This window comes from Nicotiana tomentosiformis, chromosome 7 (assembly GCF_000390325.3).
Source record: "Nicotiana tomentosiformis chromosome 7, ASM39032v3, whole genome shotgun sequence".
NCBI classification, from domain to species: Eukaryota; Viridiplantae; Streptophyta; class Magnoliopsida; order Solanales; family Solanaceae; genus Nicotiana; species Nicotiana tomentosiformis.
Window position 1 is genome coordinate 53,628,094 of NC_090818.1, and position 19,062 is coordinate 53,647,155.

The window sequence follows — 19,062 nt, forward strand, 5'->3', positions numbered from 1 at the left end:
TCTACTTCAGGAACTATTTTTGTGCTAAAATATGCTACAAAATTTGCTAAAACTTGTGATTTTATTGTAGTTCTAGGTTGGTACATGATATCATACTCACTGAGTTCTATTGCCCTCTTGCCTAATCTACCTAACAATTCTTGTTTATGCAAAATATTCCTTAAAGGATAAGCAGTTATTACGGAAATAGGGTGACATTGAAAGTAAGGTCTCAACTTTATAGATGCCATAACTAATGCTAAAGCAAGTTTTTCTAAATGAGGATATTTAGTCTCAACATCCAACAAAGATTTACTGACATAATAAATTGGAGATTGTTTACCTTTGTCTTCCCGTATCAAAACTGCACTTACAACCATTTCTGAAACTGTGAGGTAAACGAACAACCTCTCACCATCTTTTGGTTTAGCCAGCAAAGGAGGATTTGATAAGTATGCCTTCAAATATTTGAGGGCTTGTTGGCATTCTTTAGTCCACTCGAACTGATTTTGCTTTTTTAGCACTGAAAAGAATTTGAAACTTTTCTCCGAAGACTTAGAAATAAATCTTCCTAGATCTGCTATCCTTTCTGTCAATCTTTGTACCTCTTTTTTGCTCGTGAGTATATCAGGAATTTCTTTAATAACTTTGATCTGTGCAGGGTTTACTTCATTATCTCTATTAGATACAAGAAAACCTAAGAACTTACCTGAAGTTACGCCGAAGGCACACTTTTGTGGGTTAAATTTCATATTATAGTTGCGGAAGATCTCGAAGGTATTTGAAAGATTTTGAAAATGATCTTCCGCTCGTGCAGATTTGACTAGCATATCATCAATATATACTTCCATAGTCTTTCCCAGGTATTCTTGAAACATCTTGGTCACCAACCTTTGATATGTGGCTCCAGCGTTTTTCAAACCAAAAGGCATGACTTTATAACAATAAGTCCACATGTCCGTAATAAATGAAGTTTTTTCTTCATCCAAAGGGTTCATTTTTATTTGATTATAACCTGAATACGCATCTAAAAAACTCAATAGCTCATGACCTGCGGTAGAATCAATCAATTGATCTAAATGCGGTAAAGGGAATGAATCTTTTGGACAAGCTTTATTTAGATCAATATAATCTACGCAAACTCTCCATTTACCATTCTTTTTTGGAACTACCACAGTATTAGCTAACCAATTAGGATATTTTACCTCACATATTGAACCGATCTTTAAGAGTTTTTATACCTCATCATGAATCACTTGATTTTTGAATGATCCTTGCTTCTTCTTCTTTTGCTTGACAGGCACGTATGATGGATCTTCATTTAATTTATGAGTCATCACCTCCGGAGGTATACCTGTCATATCTGAATGCGACCAAGAAAAACAATCTGCGTTAGCTTTCAAAAATTCAACTAACTTACCTCTCATTCCTGGGCTCAACTTTGCTCAAATATAAACTTTTTGATCTGGCCATTGTTCGAATAGCACAACAGCTTCGAGCTCCTCAATTGTTGTTTTGATGTTTTCATTCTCCTCTGGTTCTTGAATTACATCCGGTCTCGAATCTATATCAGTTTGCTTTGATACATTTTCAGATGAGATTTGATTTACCACGTCTTCCACAAAATCCTCATTTGTATCAATGCTTTCCTTGTGTGACTGCACTACTGAATTGATATTCTTTGAAGTTTATTGATCTTCTCGAATTTGTTGAATTCCCCATTTTGAAGGAAACTTAATAACTTGATGTAACGTAGACAGCACAACATTCATGTCATGAATCCATAGCCTCCCAAGAATCACATTATAGGCCATGTCCGTGTCTATTACTTGAAATTTCGTCTCTTTGATGACTCCTTCTGCGAATGTAGTTAATATTATCTCACCCTTCGTAATAACGGTTGAATTGTTGAATCCAGACAAGGAACGTGCTTTTGGTATCATCTGGTCGCCAATTTGTATTTCGTTCACAATTCGCAATAAGATAATATTCACGGAGCTACCTGGATCAATAAAAACTCGTTTTACATTAGTATCATGTATAAGTAAAGATATTACCAGTGCATCATTATGAGGAATCATTAAGCCATCCGCATCTACATCATCAAATGTTATGCTATCTTCTTCCAAGGTTTGTCGAACTCGCTTTCCGTGGGTTACTGTGAATTTTGCCGTCTTTTTCGCAGATGTGTACGTTACACCGTTGACTTCTTCTCCCCCACTTGTCACGTTCACTGTTCTCTTTGGAGATGGAGGTTTTGGAGGTTCTTGTCTATTTTTCATGTAAGACTGTTTACCTTTCTCGCTGAATAGGTCTTTCAAGTATCCCTGCTTCAACAAATGTTCTACCTCACCTTATAACAGTCTGCAATCTGATGTTCTATGGTCGTGGTCATTATGAAACTCGCACCAAAAATCTGGATTTCTTCTGTTTGGGTTTGATCTCATTTCCTTTTGCCATCGCACCTTATCTCCCATACTCCTTAAAATAGCTACCAACTCAAAAGTACTGATATTGAAACTATAGTCTCCAATCCTTGCATTTGCGTTGGTATCCCCATCACGCACATCTCGATCTTTTCTGAACCTAGATGATGATGAACCCGAGTCTCTGTTCCTCAATCTATGGTCAGATGGTATATTTTCTGGCTTGGAACGTGCGTCTCGCCCGGAAGGTCCCATATAAGGCTCGTACCTATTTTTACCAGACCCTTTTTCAGATTCTGACCGCCTCGATCCTGTTCTCTCATCAACCTTTGACTGAGCAACGATGTCTTCTTCAATCCGCAGCTTGGTACTATACCTGTTATATACGTCATTCCATGTTGTGGCAGGGAATTCTTGTAAGCTTTCTTTGAGCCTCCTCGTGGCTTCTGAACTTTTTTCGTTTAGATTACTCGCGAACGCCATGGCTGCCCAGTTATCAGGTACTCTTGGTAGCATCATTCTTTCACGCTGGAATCTATCTACAAATTCTCTTAGCAATTCTGTATCTCCTTGCTTCACTTTGAAGATATCTTCTATTCTTTTTTCAACTTTTTGAGCCCCCGAGTGTGCTTTTATAAATAAATCTGCAAGCTCAGCAAAAGAGTCAATAGAATTTTCAGATAAAAGAGAATACCATGTTAACACCCCTTTCGTGAGTGTTTCTCCAAATATTTTGACCAACACTGACTCAATTTCCTGCTTGGTTAAATTATTGCCTTTTACTCCTGTGGTGAATGCAGTGACATGGTCACGTGGATCGGTTGTTCCATCATATTTTGGGATGTCAGGCATTTTGAACTTCTTGGGAATGGGCAATGGATCCATGCTTGGTTTCCAGGGTTGTTGTGAATATTTGTAGATATCCACTCCCTTAATCACAGGTGGTACGCCAGGTATTTGCTCGATGCGGCATTTTTCTTCTTTTACCTGTTTCTGCAAAGTTAGTAGTAAAGTTTATAAATTAGAATTATTTGGTTTACCTAGTCTCCCATCACGTGACTCATCGGGAGTTCCCCCGCTTCCTGAATTAGCAAGCCCTGAGCGTGGAATTTCCACAGTTGCAGTATTATTTGGGGGAAGAGTTGGTGGCACAGTTGACAGTCCCCTTACAAAAGCTTGGAGAGTATTATTCACATGTTCAGCAATCAACTGTTTCACAACATCCCGCTCAACGGTCTGCTCATCTCCATGTTGTTCATTCATGTGAGTAGCAGATCTTTCATGTGTTCCTTCTCGAAAAGTGCGTGGAGATCCCTGAGGTGATAGAACTGGAGTTCCTTCTACCTGTTGGTTGTTGTCATTGACAGATGACATGATTTGGTTGTGAGAGAGAACGATTTGGAAAGTAAAAAGATTATCAGATTCCCGGTAACGGAACCAATTTGTTTAACCAAAAAATAAGATTCTCGGTCAAAGCCTATTTTTAGAAGAACTCGGGTTACTGATAACCAAAAAATTCCGTACTTTATCAATTATATGAAAGGAAATAAACGTGACAAGAAATATGGAAATAATTGATTGAAAACAAAAGTAAATAATTATATTCCAGTAAGAATCAGAACATGCCTTTACAAGTAAAATTCTCTTCCCTTATATAGGGGTTTACAAATATAACATTTCATTCCTTTTATGTCTGAGTCATTATGAGCATTAATGACATTAAATGAACCGTTATAATTGGCGATCGTAATTGTCCATGAAGATTCTGTAACGGATCTGATTCTTCTTCCTCATTAATTGGAGGTTCGTGAATCTTTCCTTTTTATTGTTTTGATTCATTTCATCCTTGTCTCTTCATTGAACAATTTAGGCTCGAGCAACTGCGTCCTTTCATCTCGTGAGTGATTTGTTCGTACCTCTTATAACTCGTGCATCTTTTAATTATTACACTCCAGTTGTCATCTTCGTAGTGATCCACGTATCATGCCCTGTCTGCCACATATAATTCCACGTGTATTATTTATTTTCTACCAATACAGATTTTTCAATAGTGAAGACCGTATCAGCAATCGAATAATCAAATTAATTCGGTTCTGTCTAGTTTTTCGATTTCTCAGTTATTATGCCCATCCCTAGAACTTAGCAGACTCCAAAATTTCATCATTCCTACTTCTTGTTGGGCCATCCAATTTTGTGGAATAACACTTCAAGGACTGGATGACAACTTGAGCCCACATTAGCTCGGGTGTTTATCCACAAGACAAATGGTTGAACTAGAGACCCAAAAGGTAACTCGATTAATCAACTATTAATTATGTTGTGACAGTCTTGTTAAAATTCGAAACATAAAATACTTCAATGGAATTACTTGGTGTATTTAATTGTCAAGGAGCAGCAATATGGTGCTGATAATCATTTGGACAGAATAATTAACGATGTGATTGTGACTTCCCACAGTGGGAGTGAGTCATATTGTATAATTTCTACAATTGTAGCTGATCTGAATATCTGATTCGCATTGTCATTTACCATAAGCATCTCCTAGTTTATCACGTACAGTTTTTTTTAGCCTGAAATGTTGGGGGTGTGGTGAATTTTCAAGGTATAGCAATTAACTTATAATGTTACGTTTGCTCCTATTATTAGACTTGCTGAGATATTCAACAAGGAGGGGCAATTAAAGAAGTAAATCTCATATCCAGTAGCGAAGCTAGAATTTTCATCAAAGGGGGTCAAAATATAAAAAAAATAAACTTATTGTCATTTATTGAAAATCATATACACACTACTGTTGTTCTTGATAGAAAAAGGCATTTATTACATAGAATTATTGTTGCCCTCGTACATGCTATTCAACCGCCTTTTCTGATTAACAAGATCTAAGGATATTGTTCTTAACTAAGATTAACCAACACTTAACTAAAATTAATTATTTGAACCAAGATTTACGTTTTTTGGGTCAAACACTCACCAAGAAGTCAAGGGGTGTCAATACATAATATATATACATATTTTATAAAAACATTATCTAACTACACAGTGTAATTTTTTGACAAAGGGGTATCGGTTGATACCCCTTAAGTATGTCACGACCCAAACCGATGGGTTGTGACGAGTGCCCGAGTTCTACCTATCGAACACCCGTAAGCATACGTCTAAGATATAAACATGAAATAAGTGTAGGTCATGCATAACATCTGTCCCTAAACTGCTGAATCACGTGAATAACAGACGTGAGAAGACATACTCAAAAGACATATATACATATACATGCGAAATACTGTAGGGCGAGCCGACAAGGCCACATATTATCCAACTATACATGACTGTCTACAGACCTCTAATAGAGTGTAAAACTGTATAAATGATGGGACTGGGCCCCGTCATACCCATATGTATACAAAAGTATCGTACCAAAATTCAATAGCAGCTCCGGATCAAATAGAGCACACCAACTCTCGTTGAGCAAGGATCCTAAGATAGGGGACCGTCAGCCTGTCTACCTGCACCTACGGCATGAAACACAGTCCCCCAGGCAATAGGGGCGTCAGTACGAATAATGTACCGAGTATGTAAGACATAAAAATCAGTATATAAAAGACATGAAAGAAACATGGAGTAAAGGACTCAACCTTTAAGTCTGAATAGCTCTGTGAATCATGAAAAACTTATAATGTCATGTATATGCGTATAAATGTCATATCATGCATAGGTATATGCGTACATAACATCATCAAGCCTCTGAGGGCATCCCATCATATCATCTCAGCTTCTGTGGGCGAAATTATCAACGTATACCAGCTGATCAGGTGGTGGTGCGTATATAATGTCATAACCTTTCCCCATACCCCATATACATATACTATACATGTATATAACGCCATCTGGTCATGGGTCAGTATACATGTATAAATGGATGCAATGCATAATGAACTAAGTCAATAAGATCTCTCGGAATGTCATGAGACCCATGAACAGACGATATGAAAGTAGGACATATGGAGAATCCATAACATAGGCAACCATAGTACTTTTAAGAATAGAATCATTTATGAAAGTTGTGTGCTTGCTCATTTCGTTTGTATCATATGGATCATGCCAAAAGGAAAGAAGGGATATCCTTAACATACCTTAAGTCGTCAATGCAACTCAACAACAAGCTTATGACAACTAGCGCGCCAACCCTATAACAAAGAAATACGTGTACAACTTAGATGGCGGTGGTATATCACGTATCTCAAATGATAACTCGATTCTAAAATAAAACAGATAGCATTTCCCCTGATTTCACTGCTCCCTCAAGCCTATTATAGGCGAGATACAAACACAATACAATCATCAACTCAAAAACAACCCAACTACAATTCGGGACCTTCAATATAACAAAACCCCAAAATATATCATAACATAACCAATCAATAAGTTATCAATTAGCCTGAAATTGCAACGACGAGCGACCAGCCTAATACCCTACCACATGTGGCGTTTCTCCACGCCCTTCGTCCTTCCAAACTCTATAAATCAATAGCACAATAGGCCAATACGAGTGGACTGCAAACAGTCCACTAAAAGTAAAATAAATCGAACTCACGGCTTTCGATCACCGTCCCGTGAGTTCTAAATATTAGGAAACCAATTTATAAACATTCCTTGATATTTAAACACTTATATACATAAATTAAACATTTCTTAACTATGAAGTACCTTACAAAACTCGAACTACAAATAAAAAAGAGAGGCGGTCTAATGATACTTACCTCGTAGGGATCGTTCTGATACTCTCGCTTCTCGATTTCGTACACGAGATGTTAGTATTCTTTGAAACACTATTAGAGAGCTCAAGGATAGGCTTTATGGTGTTCTGTGGTCGGGTTCTATGTAAAAATGAAGAGATAGACGAGTTAAGACCTATATATCAACTTCTGAAAAGTCAAAGAGGTGCTAGCTTGGCACCCTTTCATTGGCCCACCTTCCGACGCTTATATCTTTTTTCGAATATCGTATGAACGAACGGTTAAGAGCGTTGGAAACAAAATTCCAAGACAATTGGAAACTACATTCTAAGACCATTGGAAACTACATTCCAAGACCTTCAATTTGGTATATAATATATCCCAAAAAGACCTCATATAGCACATGAAATGTATTTCTCAAAAAGCTCTATTACAAGTTAAATCCTTAGTCGGTTTTTCCGCAACGTAAATTCGATTTTTTTCAAACTTTATATTTTCTATCCAAACATCATATATAGCCATATTATGACTTTAAACTCATTTACATCATGATTAACAAGTCTCATATTCATTATACGTCACCTTGGGACGCACAGGGTGTAACAATCTTCCCCCCTAGAAGCATTCATCCTCGAATGTTAAACTCCCAGAGATCTATAGAAATTTTTGGTAGAGTCTCCTCTATAATGGTACTACTACCAACCTGTCAGACAGAAAACCCAACAACACAAAGCTACATAGGGCCAAAATCATCAATAACACCAATGGCCTCATATGACCAATGACAATAACTAACATATGAATCAAGTACCATATACATACCTAAAGGTTGTGATGTCTCAGTCTGATCCTCCTCCAGATGCAAAACAAGTGAGGATACCTAGACTTCATGTCTTCTTCAGCTTCCCAAGTCATCTCCTCCACATTCTTATTCCTCCAAATTACTTTAACTGAAGCTACGTCCTTAGTTCTCAATCTCCGAACTTGTCTATATAGTATAGCAATGGGAGCTTCCTCATATGATAGTTGCTCTGCGACCTGAACATCGTCAACTCGAACGACTCTAGAAGTATCTCCAATACACTTGCGGAGCATAGACACGTGAAAAACTGGATGTACTGACTCTAGGTTGGAAGGCAAGTCTAACTCATATGCTACCTGGCCTACTCTGCGTATGATCTTATAAGGTCCAATATACCGAGGGCTAAGCTTTCCTTTCTTACCGAATCTCATAACGTCTTTCATTGGTGATACCTTTAGGAATACCAGTCATCTACCTTAAACTCCAAGTCTTTCCCGTATAAGCTTAATCTTCTCAACTTCCTGTTGTAACAATTCTGGTCCTACTAACTTAGTTTCCCCAACCTCGAACCATCCGATATGTGACCTACATTTTTGTCCATAAAGTGCTTCATATGGAGCCATCTGTATGCTTGAATGATAACTATTATTATATGCGAACTCAATAAGTGGAAGATGATCATCCCAGCTACCCCTGAAGTCCATCACACAAGCCCATAGCATATTCTCCACTATCTGAATAGTACGTTCCGCCTGACCATCTGTCTGGGGATGAAATGTTGTACTAAGACTTACTTGAGTCCCCAATCCTTTTTGGAAGGACCTCCAGAAATTAGCTGTAAACTGAGCATCTCTATCGGAGATAATAGATATAACGACACCATGAAGTCGTATTATCTCCTTAATGTAAAGCCTTGCATAATCCTCTGCTGAATACGTAGTCCCGACAGATAGAAAATGGGCTGATTTTGTAAGTCTATCAACAATAATCCATATTAATCACTTCCCATTTCCAAGTCGGAATCTCTATAGTCTGCAATAATCCACCGGGTTTCTGATGCTCAATCTTAACTTGCTGACAATTAGGTCACTGAGCAACAAACTCTGCTATATCCTTCTTCATTATGTCCCACCAGTATATTCCCCCGATATCATAATACATCTTTGTCGCTCCTAGATGAATAGAATAACGAGAATAGTGAGCTTCTCCCATAACCTGCTGGCGCAACCCTGCCACATTAGGAACACATAATCGACCTCGATATTTGAGGACTCCATCTCATGTAATCTCAAATTGTGTATTCTCCTTTTGAGGGTATGTATCTCTATAATGAGCTAGCATAGGATCCTCATGTTGGCGTTCCTTCACTTCAGTTACTAAAGAGGGTGTTGTCGTGTCCTGAATAGTAACTCCGGTATCACCTGAGTCTAGTAATCGAACTTTAAGACTAGCTAGATGATGAATCTCATGGGCTATCCCACACTTCTCTGGCTGTAAATATGATAGGCTACCCATAGATCTACGGCTGAGGGCATCGGCTACTACATTCGCCTTCCCCGGATGGTATAAAATATCAACATCATAGTCTTTCAGTAGCTCCAACCATCTCCTTTGGCATAAATTCAATTCATTTTGCTTGAAGATATATTGAAGGCTCTTATGAACCGTATAGATATCAACATGAATGCCATACAAATAGTGCCTCCACATCTTTAGTGCATAAATCACCGCGGCTAACTCTAAATCGTGGGTCAGGTAATTCTTCTCGTGCTTTCTTAGTTGTCTAGAAGCATAAGCTACAACCTTACCATGCTGCATCAGTACACAACCCAATCCAATGCACGAAGCATCACAATAAATAGCATAACCATCGGTACCCTCTAGGAGTGTCAGAACCGGTGCTGAAGTCAATATGTCCTTCAATGCCTGGAAACTCCGCTCACAAGCATCAGTCCATTGAAACTTAGTTGCCTTCTGAGTAAACTTTGTCAATAGTGCTGAAAGAGAAGAAAAGCCCTCTACAAATCTCTTGTAATAACCCGCCAAACCCAGGAAGCTACGAACCTCCATCGGTGTCGTGGGTCTAAGGCAAGTCTTTACTGCCTCAATGTTCTGTGTATCAACCCGGATATCCTCACCTGAAATAATATGTCCAAGGAAAACTACAGAATTCAACCAGAATTCACATTTGGAGAATTTTGCGTACAACTTCCTTTCTTGTAGAACTGTGAGCACAATACACAAATAATTTGCATGCTCAGCCTCTGAACGCGAATAAACCAAAATATCATCTATAAATACAATCACGAACAGATCTAGAAAGGGTCTGAACACACGGTTCATCAAGTCCATGAATACTGCTGGGGAATTGGTCAAACCGAACGATATAACACGAAACTCAAAGTGCCTATATCTGGTCCTGAATGCTGTCTTCAGAATATCTTTCTCTCTAACCCTTACCTGATTTTACCCTGACCTTAAGTGTATCTTCGAGAAAGACCAGGCACTCTGCAGCTGATCAAATAAATCATCAATCCTCGGGAACGCGTACTTATTCTTGATCGTCGCCTTATTCAACTGTATGTAATCAATACACATCCACAGGGAACCATCTTTCTTTCTCACAAATAACATAGGTGCTCCCCACGGTGATGTACTGGGTCTGATAAAGCCTTTTTCAAGCAAATCCCTCAGTTGTTCTTTCAACTCTCTCAGCTCTGCAGGTGCCATTTTATAAGGAGGAATAGATATCGGCCGAGTATCTGGTAATGTGTCAACAGCAAACCCAATCTCCCTCTCTGGCGGAAGGCGTGGAAGCTCATCGGGAAAAATATCGGGAAAATTATTAACCACCGGGATAGATTGAAGAGTCGGTGACTCTTCTTTCATATCCTGTACCCGAACTAAGTGATAAATATAAGCCTTTCTGATCATCTTCCTTGCCTTGAGATAGGAAATAAACCTACCTCTTGGTGATGCAGTATTACCTTTCCACTCCAAAATTGGCTCCCCTAGAAACTGGAACCGAACCATTTTTGATCTACAATCAACGTTAGCATAACAAGAGGCCAACCAATCCATATCCATTGTAATATTAAATTCCACCATATCTAACTCAATCAGGTCTGCTACTGTAGAACGACTATCACTGGATGCATACAGTCTTTATATACCCGTCTAGCTATCACTAGATCCCCAACAGGTGTAGATACCTCAAAAGGTTCAATCAACTCAGGTTCTATCCCAAACTTACTAGCAACCAACGGAGTGACGTACGATAAAGTGGAACCTGGATCAATCAATGCATATTCATCATATGAGAAGACTGATAATATACCTGTAACAACATCAGGTGATGACTCATGATCTTGTCGACCCGCTAAGGCATAGATACGGTTCTGAGGATCGCTCGAGCTAGATGCTCCACTTCTGCCTCTACCACGACCAACTGGTGCCTGTGAACCTTGCCCGGGGGGGCGTACTGATAATGACGAACTGGCTACATATCCTGCTGGCTGAACTATACCTGCACCACCTCTCGTCGGACTATATCTCATAACGTGGCCTGGATAACCACAAGTATAACAAACACTTAACCCTACAAGGCACTACCTGGCATGCTGCTTACCACACTGAGCACATTACGGTAAGGGTGGCCTCATCTGACTTGACTCACCCCAATACTTTGAACTAGAGGCCCTGGAACTCTGACTGGGCCTAAATATATAGAACGATCAAACCTCCTACCGGCAAACTGAAGGGGTGCACTAGCAGATGGCTGGGCTGGATACCTTGGGTACTACTGTCACTGATAACCTCGAAACTCACTAGAAGGACCTGAAGATCTCACTCTTTTACTATGGCCCCTATCATGCTCACCATCGACGACCCTCTGCTTCTGCTCGTTTGCACCCTGAGCGTATGCCTGAATACGAGAAATATCTATGCATGGCTGAAGTGAGACCGACATATAGTCATTAAGCAGGTGCGGCTCCAACCCCATCACGAACCAGTGAACCCGATACTCCATCTTAGCTACAATAGTAGAAGCATACCTAGCCAAAGAATCAATCTAAAGGTTGTACTCCCGGACACTCATATTACCCTGCCGAAGGGTCAAGAACCAATCAACACTGGCCCGTCTAAGCTCTGGTGGCAAATAATGACGAAGAAAAGCCTCTGTAAACTCCTGCCATACTGCTGAAAGGGTATCCTCACCTCTGGACAACTCCTAAGAGTACCAATTAACTGCAACATCCCGAAGTCTATAGGAAGCTAGCTCAACTTACTCGGTCGCAGTAGCCTTCATTACCCTCAAAGTCCTCTACAACCTATCGATAAATACCTGAGAGTCCTCATTTGGATCTGCTCCAGTGAATATCAGAGGGTCCAAATTAATGAAATCACGAACCCTTGCACTGATGTCCCTATCTGCATGACCAATACCTACCTCTTGGCGCCAAGCCTGTGCGGCCACTAATCGAGTCAATAGCTGAATAACATCAATCATCTCCTGACCTGGTGCATCTGGCTGAGGAGCAAGGGGTTCTAGGGCTGGCGCTGGAGCTGGTTCCCCTCGGATCTCCTCCAGAGAGGGTAGGGTATGTGAAGTCTGAGATGGAGTCTCACTATGTGACTCTCCCTGAGCCCTGGTAACTCGTGGAGCTCGACTAATAGTCTCATCATCCACGGACTTGCCCTTCTGGGCAGCTCTAGCCTTCTTGGGCATTGCTGAAAACATAACATATCGTTAGGAAAATGAATCTTATATCGCACGATCTAAGATAAGAAGGGAGGGTAACATCCTATATGTCCTGCAGCCTCCTGTTTATAAGTGTGGTGCACAACATACTCATAAACAAGACACTACTAGACATGGTCTATAGACAACCCTAGGATGAAACTGCTCTGGTACCACTTTTGTCACGACCCAAACCGATGGGCTATGACGAGTGCCCGAGTTCTACCTACCGAACACCCCTAAGCATACATATAAGATATAAACATGAAATAAGTGTAGGTCATGCATAACATCTGCCCCTAAACTGCTGAATCGCGTGAATAACATACGTGAGAAGACATACTCAAAGGACATATACATATACATGCGGAATACAGTAGGGCGAGCCGACAAGGCCACATACTATCCAACTATACATGACTGTCTACAGACCTCTAATAGAGTGTAAAACTGTATAAAGGATGGGACTGGGCCTCGTCATACCCATATGTATACAAAATTATCGTACCAAAACTCAATAATAGCTCTGGATCAAATGGAGCATACCAACTCTCGTTGAGCAAGGATCCTAAGATGGGGGACCGTCAGCCTGTCTACCTGCACCTGCGACATGAAAAACAGTCCCCCAGGCAATAGGGGCGTCAGTACGAATAATGTACCGAGTATGTAAGGCATAAAAATCAGTATATAAAAGACATGAAAGAAACATGGAGTAAATGACTCAACCTCTAAGTCTGAATAACTTTATGAATCATGAAAAAATTATAATGTCATGTCATGCATAGGTATATGCGTACATAACATCATCAAGCCTCTGAGGGCATCCCATCATATCATCTCAATCACTGTGGGCGAAATTATCAACGTATACCACCTGATCAGGTGGTGGTGTGTATATAACGCCATAACCTTTCCCCATACCCCATATACATATACTATAAGCGTATATAACGCCATCTGGTCATGGATCAGTATACATGTATAAATGGATGCAATGCATAATGAACTAAGTCAATAAGATCTCTCGGAATGTCATGAGACCCATGAACAACCGATATGAAAGTAGGACATATGGGGAATCCAGAACATAGGCAACCCTAGTACTTCTAAGAATAGAATCATTTATGAAAGTTGTGTTCTTACTTATTTCGTTTGTATCATATAGATCATGCCAAAAGGAAAGAAGGGATAGCCTTAACATACCTCAAGTCGTCAATGCAACTCAACAACAAGCTTATGACAACTAGCGCGCCAACCTTATAACAAAGAAATACGTGTACAACTTAGATGGCGGTGGTATATCACGTATCTCAAATGATAACTCGATTATAAAATAAAACGGGCAGCATTTCTCCTGATTTCAGTGCTTCCTCAAGCCTACTATAGGCGAGATACAAACACAATATAATCAACAACTCAAAAATAATCCAACTACAATTCGGGACCTTCAATACAACCAAACCCCCAAATATACCATAACATACCCAATCAATACGTTATCAATTAGCCTGAAATTGCAACGACGAGCGACCAGCCTACTACCCTACTACATGTGACATTTCTCCACGCCTTTCATCTTTCCAAACTCCATAAATCAGCAGCACAATAGGCCAACATGAGTGGACTACAAAACAGTCCACTAAAAATGAAATAAATTGAACTCACGGCTTTCGATCACCATCCCGTGAGTTCTAAATATTAGAAAACCAATTTATCAACCTTTCTTGATATTTAAACACTTAAATACAAAAATTAGACTTTTCTTAACTATGAAGTACCTTACAAAACTCGAACTACAATGAAAAAAGAGAGGCGGTCTAATGATACTTACCTCGTACTGATGCTCTCGCTTCTCGATTTCGTACCCGGGATGTTAGTATTCTTTGAAATACTATTAGAGAGCTCAAGGATAGGTTTTATGGTGTTCTGTGGTCGGGTTCTATGTAAAAATGAAGAGAGAGACGAGTTAAGACCTATATATCAACTTTTGAAAAGTCAAAGAGGTGCTAGTTTGGCACCCTCTCATTGGCCCATTTGCCGACGCTTATATCTTTTTATCCAGATGTCGTATGAACGAACGGTTAAGAGCGTTGGAAACTACATTCTAAAATCTTCAATATGGTATATAATATGTCCCAAAAAAACCTCATATAGCACAAGAAATGTATTGCTCAAAAAGCTCTGTTACAAGGCAAATTCTTAGTCGGTTTTTCTGCAACTTAAATCCGATTTTTCCCAAACTTTATATTTTCTATCCAAACATCATATATAACAATATTATGACTTTAAACTCATTTAAATCATGATTAAAAAGTCTCATATTCATTATACGTCACCTTGGGATGCACAGGGTGTAACAAAGTGCTTGTGGCTCCGCCACTGGCCATATCGAGCAAAGTTGACAAAAATAAAATCGATGTTTAAGGAATATTTTCCAGCTCAGCAGAAAAAATATCTTTTGATAGGGAGGACATCGCGTATGAAAATCCTAATTCAAGAAGTAAAGCTATACAAAGTGGAGTCAATGACGTACGATCGAAAAACCTTTATGTAATTATGGCCAATATTTTGGCTAATGGAGTCCATCTTACATAAGTATAAGTATATTTGCAAAGTATATTTGCAAAGTGTAGACTTTGTTGGCAATATTCTTTGGGACTAAAAATATTGCATTGTGTGGTGGATATCATTTGCACAAGTTGTATCTATTCTTTTACACCTAAGAGGCCAAGACTTTTTTGCCTATAAAAGGGAAGGCCATTTGTTCATTTTAGACACACTAACAAGACTTGAGTCTTCATTTCTTGTTTCTTACTTTCCTCCTTTATTAATAGTGTTTTGTATGAGAGTTAGTATGGGAAGCACTTGTGTGAACCCTTTCTTTGGAGTGATCTTGTTAGGTTATTCTCTTAGGGTATTTGGGATTAATTAGAGTGTTTACTCTAATTTTATACTCTCTTTTGTACTCTTATTGGTATAGTGAAATTGTTCATCTCTGCTTGTAGACGCAGGTCACTTTGACCGAACTACGTTAAATTTGTATCTTCTTTATATGCTTTAATTGTCGTTGTTATCAACTTCCATTGTCTTTGTTATTGTCATTATAGCATTGTTTGGCTAAATTCCGCACTACCCGGGTTCTCGATCCTAACAAATTGGTATCAGAGCCGGATCTAATCGGGTTTGATTCAGTAGCCAATATGACTTTAACAAAGACGTATGTTGAGAAATTTGATCGAAGTGCAAACTTCGGAATATGAAAATTAAAGATGGAAGCTATCCTAATTCAGGATGTCTTAGATTTGGCATTGCAAGGAAAGGAGAACAAGCCAGATAAAATGACGGATGAGGAGTTTGTCGTCATAGATAAAAGGGCAAAAGCAGGTATCATTTTAAATCTCTCAAATGAGGTTTTATGTGAAGTTTCTATAGAAACCACAGCTAAATGCATGCGGGAAAAATTAAAAACTTTATATATGAAGAGGACGGTGGAAAATAGACTTTACCTAAAGGAGAAGCTTTATACAATTCGTATGGGTGAAGGTACCTCTATTCTCTCTCATCTTGACATCTTTGATTCCATTCTTATGGATTTGAGTAATATAGATGCTGAAATTAAAGATTAGGATCAAGCCGTGTTACTACTTTATTCTGTACCCCCATCTTTTAAGCATATAAGAGATACTATCCTTTATGCAAAGGATAATATCTCTTATAAGGATATTAAATCTATCTTAAAATCAAAAGAACAGATAGATAGTGATATTACTAGACTTTGTTGGCAATATTTTTTGGGACCCAAAAATATTGCATTGTGTGGTGGGCATCATTTACACAAGTTGTATCTCTTCTTTTGCACCTAAGAGGCCAAGACTTTTTTGCCTATAAAAGGGAATGCCATTAGTTCATTTTAGACACACCAACAAGACTTGAGTCTTCATTTCTTGTTTCTTCCTTTCCTCTTTTATTAAGAGTATTTTGTATGAGAGTTAGTGTTGGGAAGCACTTGTGTGAACCCTTTCTTTGGAGTGATCTTGTGAGGTTATTCTCTTAGGGTATTTGGGATTAATTATAGTGTTTACTCTAATTTTGTACTCTCTTTTATACTCTTATTGGTATAGTGAAATTGCTTCTCTCCGCTTGTGGACGTAGGTCACTTGTGAGTTGTGACCGAATCACGTTAAATTTGTGTCTTCTTTATATGATTTAATTGTCGTTGTTATCAACTTCCATTGTCTTTGTTATTATCATTATATTATTGTTTGGCTAAATTCCGCACTACCTAAATTCCCGATCCTAACACTTTAGTTTCTGAGCAACGCAATTACGCAAAGCAGAAACATTGTAGAAAAAAAATTCAAACTTGTCTTGGTAAAACATAATCAAATTGCGTATATTGCAAAATGCAAAAAACGAAATGCTCGAGATCGTTGACTATAGTAATGGTCATGAACACGAAAGTTTTGCAATTACTAGACGTTCACGTAACATGATTGCATTTGTCTTTCTAACAAAATTATGGGCCCTTAGCCATATGCGAAAAACAAATAATGGAGGAGATTGGTTCAACAATATTATTAGTATACGTTTGTCTTCTTTAAAGTGGAGAGAGATATTACCGATCTCATTTTCTGATTGATGAAAAGCGAAGGAAAAATAAGAAAGGAGAGAGAGATCAGAGCAATAATTGGAGAATGATTGTTATTCACTTCATCATATGGGTGTAAATAAGTCCGATTGGTTCATATTTTTTAATTACAAAACCAAACCAATTGTATCAGATTATTAAATCAAAATAACATACCATACCAAATCAATAAAAGTCGGATTTTTTAATCTCGGGTTTTTCGAGTTTTCAAAATTTTTTGGATTTTTTTCTCCATAAAGTCTTCATAGCACAAAACGTAAAATTTGTGCTCCAAAAATTTCTTTAATGCTAGTAAGACAAAATTATATAGGTATTTTTCAATAAAATAACATAAATATGAGATGGGTCATGGCATTGTACTAAAATATTAAACAATAAAGATAATAAAATCGCATAAAATAAATATTATTAATAAGCAATAATGAAAACAAACATAATTTAAAATTATGACAAATAAGTACTATTATTTACATGACTAACCACTAAAAGAAAAATAAGTTATACATTTTATCTAAACCATGGAAAAACTAAAAAATAGATATCCAACACTATTATTATTCAAAGTACAATTGAATTGAATGTCTTTTATTAGTATTAGAATTGATTTGATTTTGGTTTAGGATTTATTTGAGTTACTAACATTTATGGGCTATAAAACTTATTTGAGCATCTAAAAATTATAAGACCAACCTTGAAATAATACGTTAAAAGATAAAATTATGAAAAAGCTTAAGAAATATTTATAAACTACACTACCATAAATATTTTTATGTATTAAATATATTTAAAACTTCTATACATATAATGTCGGGTTGGTTTGGTTTCGGTTTGACTTTTTTTTAGTTAAAACCAAACCAAACCAAATCAAATATGGTCAATTTTTTTTTTCCAACACCAAGCCATAGTCAATTTTTTTAATCTCGATTTGACTCGAATTATCGGATTGTTGTGATTTATCGATTTCATTTGTACATCCCTAATATGCACACTACCCAAGAACTTGTTAATTCTAATATTTCAAGATTTGGTTTTATCAGAATCCTAATTAATTTAAGTGTGTCATCGATGGAAATTTGGGTCTAGTGAAAACGACGTGCATCTAGTTGACATAAATACTTTTAGTGGAAAGATATTTTCTCAATAATTTAACCCAACAATACAAATGAAAAATAAAAAACATTTTCTAAAAATCACTTTATAACACACACACATCAGAAGGGAGCTTTCACATTGATACATACTTTCGTCTGGTACGTCGGATAAGGGATAATAATTTCCGGATTAAATGCAACATTATTTTATCTTGCTAATTTTTGAATCCGAAATTAGCAATTTCAAGATTAATTAATCTCACATTAAGGGTGAGATAATAATCCGGGGTTGATTAATTCCAGGATAAATACTAAAATGACAAAGATGCTCTTCTCCATGACTCTTCCCCCAAAGTCTTAAATAATCGAAGGTTAATATTTAAAAATAAAAGTTTATCCTAACTTATTTAGTATAAACTAAACACATGTTTATATTATATCATGTATATCCCATTTTTAGTCCAATGAACCAAATATCGAATAAAAATATATTCACTAAATAATTTTATTATTATTTAATTCCAATAGTATAATCTCATCATTATAATCCTGGAATAACATGTTCCAAGCGACTCATTAAGTGTAAAACTAAAATGAAAATATAATTTCATGTTGTGCCCGCTACTAGAAGATAAAACTAGC

General features: G+C 37.7%; 2 protein-coding genes across 2 annotated transcripts; both read right to left on the bottom strand.

The window, feature by feature from the left end:
* Positions 1–1,667: 1,667 nt before the first annotated feature.
* On the bottom strand, positions 1,668–3,290 carry LOC138895618 (uncharacterized). The gene is made up of 2 exons (XM_070180327.1): positions 2,445–3,290; positions 1,668–2,306 (listed from the first exon to the last, which is right to left on the bottom strand). The coding sequence occupies exons 1-2, from the start codon at positions 3,288–3,290 to the stop codon at positions 1,668–1,670; spliced, it is 1,485 nt and encodes a 494-aa protein (XP_070036428.1).
* A 5,126-nt stretch (positions 3,291–8,416) lies between these two features.
* On the bottom strand, positions 8,417–10,010 carry LOC138895619 (uncharacterized). The gene is made up of 3 exons (XM_070180328.1): positions 9,749–10,010; positions 9,031–9,169; positions 8,417–8,915 (listed from the first exon to the last, which is right to left on the bottom strand). Exons 1-3 carry the CDS (start codon positions 10,008–10,010, stop codon positions 8,417–8,419), a joined length of 900 nt encoding a protein of 299 aa, XP_070036429.1.
* Positions 10,011–19,062: the final 9,052 nt, after the last annotated feature.